Source organism: Dermacentor variabilis, chromosome 9 (genome assembly GCF_050947875.1).
Source record: "Dermacentor variabilis isolate Ectoservices chromosome 9, ASM5094787v1, whole genome shotgun sequence".
In the NCBI taxonomy this organism is placed as follows: Eukaryota; Metazoa; Arthropoda; class Arachnida; order Ixodida; family Ixodidae; genus Dermacentor; species Dermacentor variabilis.
Window position 1 is genome coordinate 136,080,391 of NC_134576.1, and position 17,075 is coordinate 136,097,465.

The 17,075-nt window shown below is 47.1% G+C and overlaps 1 protein-coding gene across 1 annotated transcript in view; it reads right to left on the reverse strand.

Moving 5' to 3' along the window:
• The window catches only part of LOC142557617 (phospholipid-transporting ATPase ABCA3-like), a 30,779-nt gene extending 14,423 nt beyond the window's left edge, over nt 1–16,356 (reverse strand). Inside the window, exons 1-9 of the mRNA XM_075669582.1 lie at nt 16,235–16,356; nt 15,235–15,352; nt 14,219–14,373; nt 12,885–13,040; nt 7,909–8,081; nt 6,822–7,032; nt 4,873–5,035; nt 2,706–2,965; nt 853–1,046 (exon numbers count right to left, since the gene is read on the reverse strand). Coding sequence (XP_075525697.1) covers nt 853–1,046; nt 2,706–2,965; nt 4,873–5,035; nt 6,822–7,032; nt 7,909–8,081; nt 12,885–13,040; nt 14,219–14,373; nt 15,235–15,352; nt 16,235–16,339 — 1,535 coding nt within the window. The 5' untranslated portion in view covers nt 16,340–16,356. The remainder of the gene's footprint in view (nt 1–852; nt 1,047–2,705; nt 2,966–4,872; nt 5,036–6,821; nt 7,033–7,908; nt 8,082–12,884; nt 13,041–14,218; nt 14,374–15,234; nt 15,353–16,234) is intronic.
• Between the last annotated feature and the right edge of the window lie 719 nt (nt 16,357–17,075).

Genomic DNA, 17,075 nt, shown 5'->3' on the forward strand with positions numbered 1-17,075 from the left:
AAATTTGAAGGCAACGGAGATCATTCGTAGTGAATTTACTGCAGAAGGACAAACATCAAAATTTACATTTCGAACCCGTAGCCTGAGCCCCTTCGATTTAGAATCTGGTGTTCCAACAGACTCCACATCATCAGGACATAGGCAAACTAACTTCTAAGAGGGCCTAACGTCTCGCAAAGCATCACATTGGAGTCAAGGGAGATTGCGACGCGACGTAAGCACGAATCTTAGAGTAAGATCAGCGAAAAAAAAAGAATAAAAAGATGTCGCCAGAAAAAGTTTGCGGCAGACTGGCGGAACGCGGTCAGTAGGAGAAGCAATGATTTTCTGTTGCAAAGCTTGCAGTTTTTCGCTGAACTATAAACAAGCTACACGTTCCTGTAAAAAAACGGGTACAGTAGAGGCAAGAACAGAAGATGACCACGGTGACACTTCGCCACTGATCGTTACTCCGAACAGCAATATTTACAAAGTAAGTTTCGAAAACTTCAGCACGTCTATTACTCTTGCCTGCTTATAAAAACAGCAATATGCCTTGCAATGAAAGTGCACGCACGGAATGATATGCAAGCGTCGCCGCATCTACATGACGTGCCACGTTAGAGCTTTTCTATAGGTGCGGCAGTGGGAAGCAAACGTTGCACGGCTTGATTTTACAGCATAGCAATAGCGCAAGAATGAGACGCAGACACACGATGCCAGACACTGTGTCTCGTTGTCGCGCTATTACCATATTGTTATGTGCTAGCGCACTCAAACTACTCTCGTCAACTTCAACTTACAGTCGCGCATGCTAAACATTCCGGACGACACCAACCTCATCACAAACCACGGTAAAAATTTGTCACTTACCCAGCTTTCTTGGTCATCTGCACGCCGAAGTGCGTGTCGAAGACGTACGTGTAGAGGGACTCCCTGGAAGCATTAAGTAGCATATGGGTGACGTCGACGCTTGCGTCGATCGGGGTCACGTGGAAGCTGGGCCCGAACATTGGCTCCAGCCAGCGTTGTCGGAAATTGTCTTCTGTGTCCGCCTGAATAAAACCCTGTACGGGTAGCACAGCAGGAGCCTCAGTGCCATCAAAGTAGCATTCTAGAACAAGGCGCACTACAAAGGTACACTAAAGGGAAACACGATATAAGTTTCTGTACGTAGACTATGTTTCTTCAGTGCACCACAAAGTATTTTTGGTCTGTTGGAACCTGTTAGCCTATTATTACTTGTGGGGCGTAAACGTTGGAATTCGTGAATCTCAGAAACCTTTACATTGTCTCTACTATCAGTTGCTGTAATTTTGCGGAAAGAGCCACCTCGTCAAGCTACGCAGTGTACGCTGTTGCTTTCTTTCGTCAGACAGGAAAATAAAGAATTGAATTAAAAGTGGTTCGACACTATGCGGTGGTTCCTACGACGAGCAGCTGCTTGAAAATCACCGCCCCTCCCCACCCCCCAACTCTAGTGATCATGAATGGACGCGATTTCTTCACGTGCTTGCAAAAAAAAATGTGGCAGTATAGATGACGTTGCAGTGAAGTCATTGCACGAGGTATTATCACGAAATTCTATAGTCGAAAATTCGCGTCCTTCTGCGTTTATGAAGCCATGCCCCTTCCCTCAAATGCAGAGAGAGTTCCGAAAGACACTCACTCCAGTCCAATTTAGCGCCGCTCTACGTCAATCGGGAGCGACTGGGAAGACCAGCGTTAGTCGAAGCTTAGCGACCCTGTGCGGCTGGTGGAAGACGTTAGGTATTAGAAATATTGTCTAGTTGAACGGGTGCTACACTTTATGGCTGGTCTGAGTTAACTTCGGTATAGTAGGGCGCCTCTGTTTATTAAGTCTACAGATTTGTTTGTTGGACAATGCATTATGGCTTTACACTTGCGTAGGCGTAACATGTAAAACTTTCAGTAACAGCAGATATATGACTAATAAATTGGGTACAAAAAAATGTCCACAGAAAGGAGACGAAATTAGGAGACAAAGCTAAAGCTTAGCTTGGAGCCAAGGTTTCTACAATCGGTCTTGTCTGCAGGTGTACTATCGGAGCGTGCAGGAGTGACAGGCCAAATCCCGAATGCCGTGATTTTTTTTTTTTTTACAGCGAAGCTGTTTATGACTAGGGTTCCGTGAAATTTTCCTGCGTGCAAGAAAAAACTATTATCATCAGCAATGGCTCGTGCCACTGCCGACGCCTTCATCGTCGTCTTCTTCCACAGCTGGCTCCGATGGTGCTCATCATGCCAGCGTTCCCATAGTGCCCCTCCCTCTGCGAAGGCGCTGACGGCACTGGCCCACTGCCAGCCGGTGCGGTGATTTCCGCCGCAAATTCTTCGCCTCAATATGTCGTGGAATGAAAACACAAATGTACGTAACGAATGTGTCTAACGAATGTATAACACGAATGAATGCGAATGTAAAAAAATATAAACGTGTGCGCGTACCTTTTGTCACGAGGAGCACCGATCGAGACAATAAATGTGTTCGTACCTTAGTTCAAAATTCTGTGTCACCTCTTGGTCGTCTGCTATACAGCTTCCCTGGTCATCCAGTTTCGCAGAGTGGAATGGCTCATTTCTCTTTGTTACCGAAGATCATCGCGAACAGAAAGTGTAATTATACTAACCAGCTAACGCCACCGAAACCACGGCCGGATGTTCAAACTTTGCAGGCCATTTTGGGACGCTTCATGCGGCTCGCTCACCTTTGCTTGGGTGACCACCTGGAGAAAAGTGTAGGGGAGCGTGTTTCCAACGTGTCCCAATGTGCCGCCGCTGTTTTTCCCGCCGACGTACTCGAGAAAGAAGAGCAGCATCAGCAGCAGCGGTGGCATTATCCAGCTGAAAAGCGGTGCCGCCTTCTGGCGCCACACATGCGTGGCGCGTTTGGTCATCATGGCCACCATGCGAGCCGTGAGCGACGGTTCTCTGGTTGCCATGCTGGCCATCGTCTTCACCAAGCTCACTGCGGCGCGCCGATGCAAGCACGTTAAGTGCTGGCCGTATATAGACCGCGCTGATCTGGCAATCATGTGACGAAAACATAATCCTAAACATCATCATCATCATCATCATCATCATCATCATCGTAGCTATCGTACGTGAACCTATTTTATGTCCATTGAGGATGATGGCCTCTCCGAGCGATATCCAATTACCACTTTATTCTGCCGGGTGGCGCCGAATATATGTCGGCAAATTTCCACATTTCATCGTGCCGCCGAATTCCCTGCGATCCTTGACTGCGGCACCACTCCCTTTGACAGCCACTCTAATACACCGTTGGTTATCTGTTCCATGTATTGCATGACCTGCTAACTCCATTTCTTCTTCCTGATGACAACTAGAATAACGGCCAACTTCGTTCGCTCTCTAAATTCACACGCTGTCTTCCTGTCTCATAATGATACGCCAATCACTTTTCGCTCTACAGCTCGTTGCGCACTCCTTAACTTCTTTAGCTTCTTCGCCTAACTCTAAGTTCTTTCCCCCATATGTTGGCACCAGCAAAATGCAATTGCTGTAGACGTTTATTTATGGATCGCGGTAAGCTGTAGACTAGAAAGTGGCGAAGCATCGATTGCGATAGCAAATTAGTAGACAGCCATAATAAGTATGGATAGTAATTTAATCGGCCGTATCAACTTGTAAACACTAGCTTACTAAGTAAATTACCAACCATTTCGCGCACAGGCAAACATGCACACACCACATCGATGACCGCAGACACTCGCTGTGAAAACGCTGACTTGAGGAAGCGCGGCAGCATCAGCGAGCGAAGTGACCTTGGTGCTGTCTATCGCTTCAACGTAAGCTGAGCGGCGAGAACACAGCACACGCAACGCTACGAGCCGCCGGGCCGCCTAGACTGTGCCCCCAGAGTAGATTGTTTTCAAGATAAAGCCCGCGCGACCGTGCGCTATACGCAGTTGCTGCGCCCCCTACCTCCCGTGCCCCCTGTTCCTTGCGCGCGACGGAAGACGGCGCGCTTCCTCCCCGCTTTCCTCCGTTGCGCGCGTGAGGTTGAGCCGCGATCATCGGCTCACCCTCGCACGCTTTCACTTGCGCATATATTATACGGTGTTATCGCCCTTGGACTTTATACAGAACAGCGCGGCGATGGCGACGGCAAAAATGCACCTGGTATTCATATCGTTTCTATCGCAATAAAAGGAAGACTATGGATTGGCCAACTAGGCGCGCTTGCTAGCTCGTTTACGTCACACCAGAGTGAACTTCTTTAAAAAATTGGTGTCTCTAGGAAACTGTTTTGAAGGGCGGAATTACAAATGACTGGTGCATTGCGGCTTTGTGGGCAAAGCTGAATACTTACGTTGTCACTGAGTATAACCGACCTACTTCCTTTCACTGCTGCCAATTTCCTGGTAACAGCATGGCCGTCAGGCCCTCCTTCAACTGGTTAACTGACATCTTAACTGGAACAGCAAAACACGTTACGACATATTTTGATGCCGCGTTTCTCGGAACTGGTGAGGAACGTAGTTTCTAGCAAAAGGTTATGCTTTGACCACTAAATACCTCCAATTCTGCAAGTACACTATTTCCCCTAACCCTGCTGTAAGATTAATTAGAGAAATTATTACTAGTTGCATTCACGATTCATCATAAAACTATGATGACCACCACTGTTACGCAGCTTTCGTCGGCAAAAATTACGTATTCCTCGACACTTAACACAAGAAACCAAGTAGAATAAGCAATAAAGCCGCTAAAATATTGGCGTTATGTCCTCCATGTTGAAACTTTGCACCACAAGACGACGCCACCAACGTGGCTGGCAGACCAACGTCTGCGAGTATTCAGTAGATCAGGATACGTTTACGGACGAGCTAAAACTATCCACCGACTCACTCCTTGCGTCGAGAACAGAGGCATCGTCGCTGAAGATGTCCGGGTGCTTATGGTGATGGTGAAGGTGGTGCTCTTCGCCCACACGAATGAGCACGTCCTCGAGCGACGTCACTGCCAAGCCTACTGACTCGATGCCCAGCTCCTCGCTTTGCTGTTCTATATCCTGCGGGAGGAAGTGCTCGTTGACAAGGTAGTGTAACGTGACTACAAGTTACTGTTTCAGAACACAACAGAAGTTTCTGTGGGTAGCTTGATACATTGTCGCCATTTCAAGCGTTCTTTCGTCGACGTCATGACAATTACCCTTGTAACAGCGACGTGACGTCACATCCGCGGCATACTACTGACAAATTGCTTTTTCCGTCATTAAAATGTCCGAACAGCCTCCGAAATTCTTCCTTGCCTGGCGCAGTCTTTTAGCGAACTACGATACTTTTGGGACAGCGTTTACGACCCCCTTTATTGCAGCGACGATTTTATTATTATTATTTCAGAAATTACGCTACAGCAACGCAGCATATGCTTTGATACCTGATTACACGATGATATGATAAGCAATTTCAAGTACATATGAATCTCTCTCTGTGCTTACTATACTAACTGTTAGAATTCAGTTATGAACAACGAGAATACTGTTTCGGAAGGCTTACAGAGTCTCTTTTTCTGAAGGTGAACATTTTGGGTTTTATTCGGAGCGCACTGATGAGCAGCTTGTCCCTTTTGTATGTCGCGGGTTTGCAATTCCCGTAACTTTGCTTGATCACTTACACCTGCACTTCGTCGGAGATCAAAATTAATCTATAATCAGCGCGTGTACTTTCAAACTACTGCACAACTAGATAGTTCTAACTATATACGAATTCTGTAGTTTTACGTGCCAAAACAACGATTTCGTTGAGGCACACCATAGTGGGGGACTCCGGCTTAATTTTGACCACTAGGGAATCTTTAACGTGCCCCCAAATGCATGGGAGAGGGGCTTTTTTTTTTTTTTGCCTTATCGCCCCTATCGAAATGTGGCCGCCGCGGCCGAGGTTTGATCCCGTGACCCCGTGTTTAGCAGCGCAACACCATAGCCGCTAAGCCATCGCGGCGGGTAATTGTAACTTCTTTCTCGCATCTTTAGAAGACGACCACTTATGGTCATACCATTTGCTCTACCCGAGCGGTTTGCGCGCGCTAGTGCAGCGCCCAGTCTATTCCCGGTCTATTAAATTTGTGTTCTGTGCTGTTCCACTGCGAGGTGTCTTTCAGCTTTGATAACAACGCGGTATCTGATGGACCTATAGAGATCCACCGCATGCATATCGCGCATCAGTGGCAGTCCTCTACTTATTCCAATGGCGATAAGCTGTCATACGAAGCCTCATAAAGTTAGTATAGCTAATCATTCGGAAAGCACTCGGAAACATGAACACTCGGAAATATTTTCATTCCTCCATGCTCAGAAACTTCAATGTGACCTTGTCAGCACAAGCTTCCAGATGGCCTTGTGTGGCGGCGCCTCGGTAACATAGCAGTAGCTACTAGTGTTGAGAGCTCCGGTGGACTGAATAAGTCATCTACGCGGCGGGAAAACACACTGCGTAATGCGCGTGAGTAGGACATCTTTTAAGCCAATTTTGCACCTGTCTTGCAAAAAAAAAAAAAAAAAGATGGATACAACAGAAAACCCAAATAGGACAAGCGCTGCAATCCGCTTCTCGTCACTCCTTCTCAATGTGTTGTATGGAATAGATGACGTAGACGCAACCTTCGTAATTAAAGTACATAGGAAACCTAATTATCTAGTACGCACAGTTCGCACCTGTGGCGCCACTGGTCTGGCGAATGGACAATGTGGCAGTTAAGAAAAGGGTGTAACGAAGACTGCTTCCGCGCGCGAGAAAGAACAATATCAATGGACTGGTTTATCTTCTCCCCAAATTTACTGCAAGTTGTGGCCTCACCTTGAACATTGTGACAATCTTCCGCGAGGCCGCGATGTGACCGAGGATGAACAATGCCTCGTTGTCCGAGTTGCTTTGCAGCTTGGCTTTCGGTGCGTACTTTACCAGCAGTTTACCGATGCTCGGAATGTTGCACTTCGGCAACTTCTTGATCCGCATGTGATAGCCGGTGCTGAACCGCTGCTTCAAGAAAGTCGCAGAGCCGCTGCACCTGCATGAGATTGACAGATTGATTCATTCATTCATCTTCTTGGACAACTTAAAAAAATTGCTTGTATCTCTCTCTCTGTGTGTGTGTGTGTGTGCGTGTGTGAGAGAGAAAGGTTAGTTGGGCAATGAGGGGGAGAGAGATTATAATTAGGGTACGGGTACAGTGGGAGGGGCAAGGGATGATGCGGGTTGTGTGTGAATTGCGCTACAATTGTGTGTGTGTGTGTATGCGTGTGCGTGTGTGCGTGTGCGTGCGTGCGTGTGTGCGTGTGTGTGTGTGTGTGTGTGTGTGTGGTGTGTGTGTGTGTGTGTGTGTGTGTGTGTGTGTGTGTGTGTGTGTGTGTGTGTGTGTGTGTGTGTGTGTGTGTGTGTGTGTGTGTGCGTGTGTGTGCGTGTGTGTGTGTGTGTGTGTGTTTGTGTGTGTGTGAGCGCATGCAGGGGGTGCTATAGCGTATCCATACCTGATCTGGTGTTTTGAAATCAGTATTTCGAGGAAATACTGAAGGGAAATGGGCATAAACAGGACATCTAATGAGCAGGGAAGTTAACCGATGTTCATTAAGGGTTACGGACTGGATTCCAAGGGAAGGGAAGCGTAGCAGGGGGCGGCAGAAAGTTAGGTGGGCGGATGAGATTAAGAAGTTTGCAGGGACAACATGGCCACAATCAGTACATGATCGGGGTAGTTGAAGAAGTGTGGGAGAGGCCTTTGCCCTGCAGTGGGCGCAACCAGGCTGATGATTATGATGATGAAGATGATGATGATTTCGAGGAACCTTCAGGCGCACCACACCAACCGTTCACAAGCAAATGTCTTGTACAACGATTGACTCGAGAAAATGCACCCGCTGTGTAACTACTGCTGTTATCGCTCAACCTGATGCGGCCGTTGGCCATGATGACTATTCGGTCGCCAAGCATGTCAGCCTCATCCAGGTGCTGCGTGGTGAGTAAGATCGTGCAACTGCGGCGTATCTTGAGCAGCAGCTCCCACATTTCTCGCCGGCTGTTGGGGTCCATGTTGGCCGTCGGCTCGTCCATGATGATCACCTGCGACAGCCCAGTGATCGCAACGAAATTTAGTGCATATCCACTGAAAGTATACTGATAATCCAAGTTTGTGCTGCATACGTCCAGTAGACGTATCACGCACGAATTTTTTTTTTTTGAATTTTGATCGCATTTTCAGCGTCGTGTGAACATCCCTTGCATATGAGTGAGCGACAATGCACGGACATGTCAGGGCTTTTTGTAGTGTTTGCTATAATCAATATTGCATCTGCAGAGGATGTAATTACACGCAATGGGTAGTACGACCAAGCAGCATCGCGTGCACATGCGTGCACATACGAGCGTGCGATGAAGTAGTTTAATACACTTGCATTCTTTGGGTACTTCACGCACATTCCTGGGGCTATCTATCCATCCAACCGTTTTCCCGCCTATCTGGATCACTGAGTTGTCCGTAGTCGAATGGTTAGGGCATCGGGATGCTGTGCTGAGATAACAGGGTTTGAGGCCAACCATCGGAGCAGCTTGGGTCACCGAGTGCTTGTCGATGTGTACATGCGTGCTGCTCTTCAACGAACCTCTTTCATGTCGACATGGGTCACTATAGATGCGGGACTGGGAAGGCGCTGCTGTTCGAAGAAACTCCTTGACGCCTACTTGAACCACTGAGTGTGTGCCACTCGGTCTGTATATGCCGGTCTTCAACGAACGTCTTTGACGCCGCCTTGGCTAACTAGGTACGTTACACTGGGAATGTGCCGCTCTACAATGATAATAAATATCCTTAAATTTCTCCGATGCTGAGCGGAATTGAACCAAGTCACAAGGATTCTTCAAGGACAGCAACCGACGCATTAGCAGGCTGCGCCACAAGTGCACAAGGTATCTGCCGCTTTCAATGAACGCCTTTGACGCCAGCGCTTTACTGAGCTGCACCATGAATGCACTCTTCAATGTTCCTCTCGCTAACTTCACCCACTGAGTATGTGCCACTGAGTACGCTGAAAGCGAGGAAATAATTCTCAGCGGTCGCAGGCACCGACGCGACACGCTTCTCGTCTCGGAGGCCATGCGCGGACTTCTCGTCAGTGCTACTAGATGGCGCAGCATGTAGGTGCGAGAGAGGAGTCCGGTTGCTGCACCACGGGTTTCTCAGCGTTCGCACGCGCCGGTGCCCCACGTATATGAGATGCCATCCCAGGATTCGCGACGGGGGCTGCGCTAGATGGCGACTAGTATTCTAAGGGAGGCAAGAAAGAGGAGTCCCGCTGTAGTACATGCCTCATAAGTCGTTTCAACGATGGCAGTACGTCGTGCCGCTGCATTGATTCTGTGCTAAACGCATTACCATCAAAAGTCATGCCATTAGTTAAATTGAATCCTGGGGCTTTACGTGCCACAACTACGATTTCATTATTAGGCACGTCGTAGTGGGGGATTCCGGATTAATTTTGACCTCCAAAGGATCTTTAGCGCGCCCCAATGCACAGGACACGGGCGTTTTTGTATTTCGCCTCCATTTAAATGCGGTCGCCGCGGCCGGGACTTGAACCCGCGACCTCGTGCTTAGCTTCGCAACGCCATAACCGCTAAGCCACCGTGGTAGGTCGTGAGATGGGTTCTGTCATAGTTTTTTCTTTTGTTTTTTCTATGGTCATGCGCCTGGCGCGAGTAGTATATTGAACTAAATTCTTTGAACTAAGTCGCATCACAAAATAGGCAATACACAATGTACACGTGAGATGCAGAAATGATAGTTTCTGATTGTAACTCGAACATATTAAAAAAAACATTTGATGGTGCATGGACGGTGACATGGCGACAGCGTTATGACTACGACACAATAACTGCGCGATAGATCAGAAGACAAGTGCCACGATCTAATCTAGAAAGGGTACAAACGGAATTTCATACTCTCATACCGTCCTCAACGAATGTGACGCTTTATGCTGAATCGCAGCATGCTCCTGAGTTTGATTAGTGATTGTTGACGCCTGGTGGATTCTTCCGACTTTATCCACTTTTAGCGTTTACACTCGCATTCCACGTAAATGTCGTGTGCCGCCTCAGAAACACGTGAGTTCTTTTCGAAATGGGTCAAATCCACATACACAGAGGCTAAGAAAAAAGCGAAAATTTGTTACCGGACTTAAATGCAACGCTATCAAAGCTATTATATGATATGCTTTACATGTCAGCTAGGGCAAGTTTACGGCCACAAGTAATGAAAAATTATGCGGCGGATTTGACCAATATTAGGACGAGAACTTTGGATTTGGCTCGTATTGAATTGAAACACTGGATTTGATGCCGTATAGCTATGAAAACTTTATTTAAATTGACTTTCAAGAATGGCATGATGTAATTTTGGCAGAAAAGCTATAATAACATTGGCAGCAGGGTACTGCTGTGCTTCAAGAACACTAGAACTATATATAAAGAGCAGGTGCGTCTTCTTGGCAGCATAAGCAGCTCTCTTCGAATTGTTCCGCAGGATCATTTTCTTGGGCGCGCCTGAAGACACTAACGAAGTAAGCAATCTCTTCATTGTCTTGCCGTGAATTTCCAAAATGTTTCACAAGAAGGCTGATCACATCTCTGACTTTCATTTCGTTGACATGGTGTGTGTACAGTGCACATTTTATGGGTGCTTGTGCAAGGGACCTTGCCCTCTTTATCACTGACACGAAATTTGACACAGAAACTTTATAGTGGGGTTCTGCTCTAATTTGAGGACTCCTACCAGCTGCATTTCTTTGAATGTAGAAGACCTTCGTTTCGGTTACCTTGAACGGCAAGCTGGATGTCGACTTCATCAGCGCCGTGCAGTAGGCCTTCCAGTCATACGCATTTCCAAGCTCTAACACAGTGCCGTGATTTGCAAAAATCCTTTGGTAGCTTTGCGGATTCAGGATTTCTTCGTGTCGTCTGATATCTTTCTCAATTCTGCCAAATACCCTGTCTGGGGGTAAAAAACCGTGTCCTGTGACAGGAAACACAAGGGAAACTACTGAGACTTCTTCTGGAGCCTCATTCTGGAGCCACCAAAGAAGCATGCAAAGCAGAGTACTGTTCTTGTTTTGTCCAGCACAGCCATCAACTAGTAACCGCACCTCTTTAATTCCTTCGAAGTTAGCGCTTCGAAGTGTATTATGTACCGCACTGGCTACTTGGTTGCTTCCTTTGGAGCTTTCATCTTCGCTCCACGTGTAGGAATGGACGGCTTCTTTGGGCATTGATCCATCTGCCTGATTTTCCACCAGGCAGATGTGGTACTGATACACCTGGCGGCTGTAGTAGGCTTCCTGGTCCGGAACTTTGGGGAGCACTGGATTTTGTTGGCAATCAAATTAGAAAGTTTTCAAGTCTTCCCTCTTCTCACGCAGCAGGGAATAAAAAGGCCTTATACTTCAACCTGTGCACACGTTGCTCTGTTATGAAACGCTGCTTTTGTGAAACATCTTCACACGTTTTCATCTCGTACGCATTTTTCAGGCATACAGAGCAAAAGTCTGTCCTTGGTGTTCTGAACGAAAGATTGAACTACGCTCGAAAAATGTGGTGAAAGAAGCCATACTTCACCCTTACATCTTCGGGTGCTTGTTGGTTATAAGTCTGCCAAGCTTTCGGATGCTCTTCAGCTCAATTGGAAAGTATAACTTCATTGTATTCTTCCGGTTGTAGTGCGACTCTCTTGCCCAAAGTCGCTTAATGAAATCCACAACAGCTGATCGCTTTCGACCGCAGCGCTTGATCTTCTGGTCACCTCCACGACTGTCGGCCTTCACTTCACCTTTTTCATGCTTGTGCTTTATATAGCGAGTAAGTGTGCATTGACTAATATCAAGCACTGCGCAAAACATATCGCAACAAACACGAACTTCTTGCCCATTTTCTAGCCGTATCTTGTAAAAAGCAGCAAGGCTCCGACGAGGTTCCGCTTTTTTTCCTCTCCTGCGTTTTATGGCTGATGGCGTGCAGTACATCAAAACGAAGGCCTTTTGTTCCACGCTGCACAGTTCGTAAAACCTCCTTGAAACGTTTAGTGGATGCTTCTGTCACAAGCGCACACCTGAGAATCTTTTTCGCATGTTTACATTTTGGCAACGGCGCATTCTTGCTTTTACGGCGGTGACGCGGCTTCTGTTCACTTCGTCGTCGACGTCTGGGAACAGATCTTTCGCCGATCTCTTCATTGCAATCCGAATCCATGAAAAACGATATCAGAAAAGCGAAGAACTCGCGAAAACACGAACGAAACACTCTGAAATGTCAGGCGGGAACTGACAAGGAGGCTGCCATGTTGGCTAAATGACGTCACGCCAAAAGCACTCTCCTATTGGGCAAATGGATTTCGCTCATTTCCATTCGTGCAACAGCTGGATCTGGCTCATTTCCAATACGAAATACGATCTGCGAACATGTTCGCCTGGCGTTATTTGACTCATTTCGTTGCAACAGTTTTTCTATGGGAAAGTTGCCTAGTTTTTCTTGTCATTACAGTTTCATCTGACCTAGTTCCGGTTTGTGGATTTGGCTCATTTCGAAAAAAAACTCCTCACGTGTATATAGCTTACAGCCATCGAGAGCACGCTGTTGTCACTCTAGGCATAGTTTACTGTTACTGACGCGTAGGGAGCACGTAAAGTTACACCGCATGGTTTACCGGTAGATATTATGTACACTAGGTGCAATCCTGCATGTATGGACTACGACGGACGCTGACGACACCAGCGACTGAGAGCTCATAGGAGCCGTCGATGTAAAAAAAAAAATGATGCGTTGACAAAGCGCAATATTTCGAAGCACGCAGTGGGCGGAGGACAAGTGAAGTCACCTCACCTTCGGTTTCCCGAGAATGGCTATCGCCGTGCAGAGACGCCGCTGAAGGCCCAAGGACAGTTCCACGGCCAGCACCGAGCGGTACTCCATGAGGCTGACGTCGTGGAGCAGGGTGACCACCTCGTAGCGAACGTTTTTCAGTGGTATCCCCTTCAACTGGATTGGAAAATGAGACGCTCTTGTTAAACGACCCTGCTCTTCCTCTCTGAAACTGTGTCAATGTATGAATGAACGAGCGCATTTTTGGACAACGCTTTGTCCCGCTCGTCCTGACTCGGCATCAGACAAGTTTTGAATAAGGAATGTAAGAATGCGCTTTGGTTCAGCCGGCGTGGAGCCACGCTCACAAAGCGAATTTCCAACTTATTTCCAACGTATTTCCAACGTGGCCTCGCTCGGCGTTCACTTCCCAGCTAGAGATAACCGCATTATTGTCATTACGGAAGTTCGCAATGTAGAGCTTCCGGTCATCGCAACGTGCCCAGTGATCGCACATCGCATAGTTCAAACGAGGACACTGAACTGCCACACCCACAAAAAAAAAAGTACGAAGTGCGTGGTCGTCGCTTTCAGCAGCATTGTACAGTCACGAACACCGCCATTAACACCGTTCGTCATTTCTTCCTGCGCTTGTCATTCTCATTCGTAACATAACCTGCTCTTTGTGAAGTCTCGATGCATGCTACAGCACTAGCATTCGTTCTTTCGTTTGAGCGGCTGAGCGGCGGAAGTGAAAACTTAACGAAGTAGGGTCACTCATCATAGTGGTCCACTAGCACGGGCGACACACGCCTTGTAGCGACCCTGTGCGCATTGAATAATCCGACGTTTATTGACTGATTCCTCTGGAGTACATTATAACGTATGTTTTCCAAAGAGTAATGGCTAACAGCCCTTAGACATTCTTCCCAAACTCCTTTCCTTCGCTTGACCTGCCTTTGTACAAAAAGCCATCCTTTTATAGGCTCATTACATGATCAACTGAATAAATGGATGGTTCAGTGAATGATTGGTTGATGAATTTAAGAGCTATCAGAAACGCCGCTGTAGTTGTCAACGCATAGGGCCAACTAGGTTTCTTATCCATGCGCCAGAAATTGGAAATACGAATACTTTGCATTCTGCCTTTTAGGGAAGCGACTGCCTTGGCCAAAAATTTAACCTACCACCCAGCAGCTGCTCAGCAGCAGAAGGTTAGGCAGTCACTGCGGCGGATATAAAACAGGGGTAGAGGACAAAAACAAAGAAGCGGTAAACTTGTCAGAGGCAAAGCTCACTTGAATACTACGAGAAAACAAACCGCAACTACGAAGGCATATCCAAATCCAGCGTACAATTGCGAAGAACACCAGATGCTCCTCGACGGTGAGGTCCTCGATGAGGATGTTGTGTTGCGCGCAGTATCCGATGCTCTTGCGCGCGTCTCTGGTGCAATCCTTAATGTCGTAGTTGCCGATAAGAATGAGGCCGGACGTGCAGTCCAGAAAACCTGCACCAAAGGGAGCAGATACGGCATCACCAGGGGTCGAATTGACAAAGCTTTACATTCGTAAGTGCTGTTTGCCATTGAACGTCAACCAGCATCAGGATTGGTTGGATTGCGAAACAATTCGAGCGTAAGATATTTTTGTAAATACGGGCCCTGGTTCATCGTACAGCCCAATTACATTTCCGCACTTTATGTCTAAATGTTCCTCCCTCGAGATTCTTGGCTGTCCCATACTTCGCTCTTAGGATCTCGAAAGCTTACTACCGGTTGCCATTGGAGTGATGCGCTACAGCACCACACTTTATGGTCGAGTACAATCTTAGCACCACCAGTTTAAACACAACTTAATTTGTTCAATTTTGAGAGCCGTGTCTCTTTGCCCTGTCTTAGCATTCAAAAGCGTATTTAAGTGCTAAGGTTGGTAGTGCGACGACATGCACCTCTTAACAGGGACATGTTTCCTGTTGCGGTGTACTACTGGAAGACAAAACAAAACAGTGCAGACGATGGAACGAAGTTCAGCTGCTTGCGCTGCTTTCCTTCGTGTGTCTTTGGGCACGGCGCACGCAAATCATAATCTGTTATTGTGTGCTTTTGAGAAAGAACATGAGTCGAGATCAAGTGTGCTGTCGAAAAAAGCCCTGCATCACGGGCACACTCTATACCACCAAACTCTGCAGTGGTCGAGAGCTGCTTCACGATCATTGTCAAGAACTTCAATACTTTTCGGATCAGTCACGTGCACTCAACAGCGTTCTCAATTATCGCGCAACAGCGTCAAATACAATGGCCGTCTTAAGCAAGTATACAGGCTGAATCTGAAAGAGGTCATTTCCAAACACACATGCGACGTTGCATCACCTGTGATCATGTTGAGTAAAGTTGTCTTTCCCGCGCCATTATGGCCAAGGAGCACAGTGATCTGGGTATCGTAGATGCGTAAGTTCACGTCTTGCACGGCCACCACGCCAGCGTAGTCCTGCAACCGGGTAGTTCCGAGAGATGTACTTACTACTAGAGAGTGTGACACTGGAGGATCTTCATTCATCGTCCTATCATTAACAGTACTGGTCTTTCCAGCTCTCCAGCAATGTCTCCGTTGCAATGCCGAAAGACAAACGCCAAAAGAAGTTAGCGCACCGAGTTATACGTGTCCCTATTTTTCGAAATGAGCAATGTCTACTGTTTCGGTATGTAGCTTCGAGACCGACTCGAGTCGATCGCGGCATTTTGACGCCATTACCCTGGACATCGCGAGCACGTTCAAGAAGGGCTACCACTGCTCTCTGCAATAGATCAGAATCTAGATGTGCGTTCTTGATTTCAATATAGATATTGCACAAACTGTCAAAATACTTGCTAATAGTACCTAGGTCTCAAGTTTACGCGGCTAATGACGTCGTGCTTGAGGCCTTTAAGGACAACATAAATTCAAAAACTGCGTTTGGTGAAAGCTTCATATGTACATCAACTGTTTGCTCAAGTATAAAGCCGAAAATATGTTGCATCAGAGCAAATTTTTCACATGTACGACGGTGAAAGTGTTGTCCCGGAGTGACCTACAGACAGCGACAAATCAAGAATGCAAAAGAGGATTCTCTCCAAAATAGAGTGATGCGCCTGCCCCAATTCTCTACGCTTCGAGAAGCGGTTCCCTTACAGCAGCGGTACGAAGAGTAGGTACCGAGTTGTTCATGAGCAGTGAACCCTCGGCGATCACATACTACGTGCATCACATGCAGCCACGATCGTCGAAGATAAGACACTGGGCCGGGAGGCAGGCAAGGCAGTGCCATTGGCGAAAACATTTCGCGGCGTTTTTGTCCCTCAGTAATGAGGCAGACACCTTAGAAATTTTTACCTTGCTCGCGCCGACAAGTTCGATGGCGGGCAGAAGATGTCCAGGCTCAGATTCGAAGTTAAGAACTTCTAGGACCACCTTCAATTGCGGCTGGATGAACGTCATAGACGGCACCCAGTATGTAACCTGTAGCCAAAAGCGACGGGTGGACGAAGATATCGCGATGTGCTTGCTGTGAAGACTAGGGGCATATACTAGATTAGTACGTAAGCTTTTCCTATGTAACGGTTTTCTTTCCTTGAGAATTATCCCGAAAAGTACACCATGGAAGGTAAACATCGTCACCCACCTGAACTAGCATGAAGCTACAAACAAACCCATTCAGGTATCTCAAAACATTGCAGTTAAAGAAGAACAACTTTATTGAAGAATAAAACGCTCAATGGGTGGAGCCCCTAGACAAGTTGTGTTTTTCTTTCTCTGTCTTCGTCTTCCATTAGCGGTCAATATGACATGCAGGAATATGACATGCAGAAAAACACGGGAATGTGGGAGATGGAAATTCAAGACGATGAGCAAAACGACAACAAGGTGAAAGCAGGAGCCAACGTTTCGACTAGTCCACTTGTCGAAACGTTGGCTTCTCCTTTCAGCTTGTTCTCGTTTAGCTCATCATGCAGGAAGCTAGAAGTTTGTGATAATTGGCCGTTGGGGATTTCCGCCGAACTTATTTGTGATATGCAGTGTTCTTGCGTTTTGAGTTGTCGATCATTACTGCCTAGCTTTGGGATCTCCTATTCTTACGGATAGCTCAGGTGGCAGAGCAACCGCCTCAAAAAGGCGTTGATATTAAGTTCAGTTCCCGGTTCTTCTACTGCGAAGCTTTCTGAGAAATAGGTAA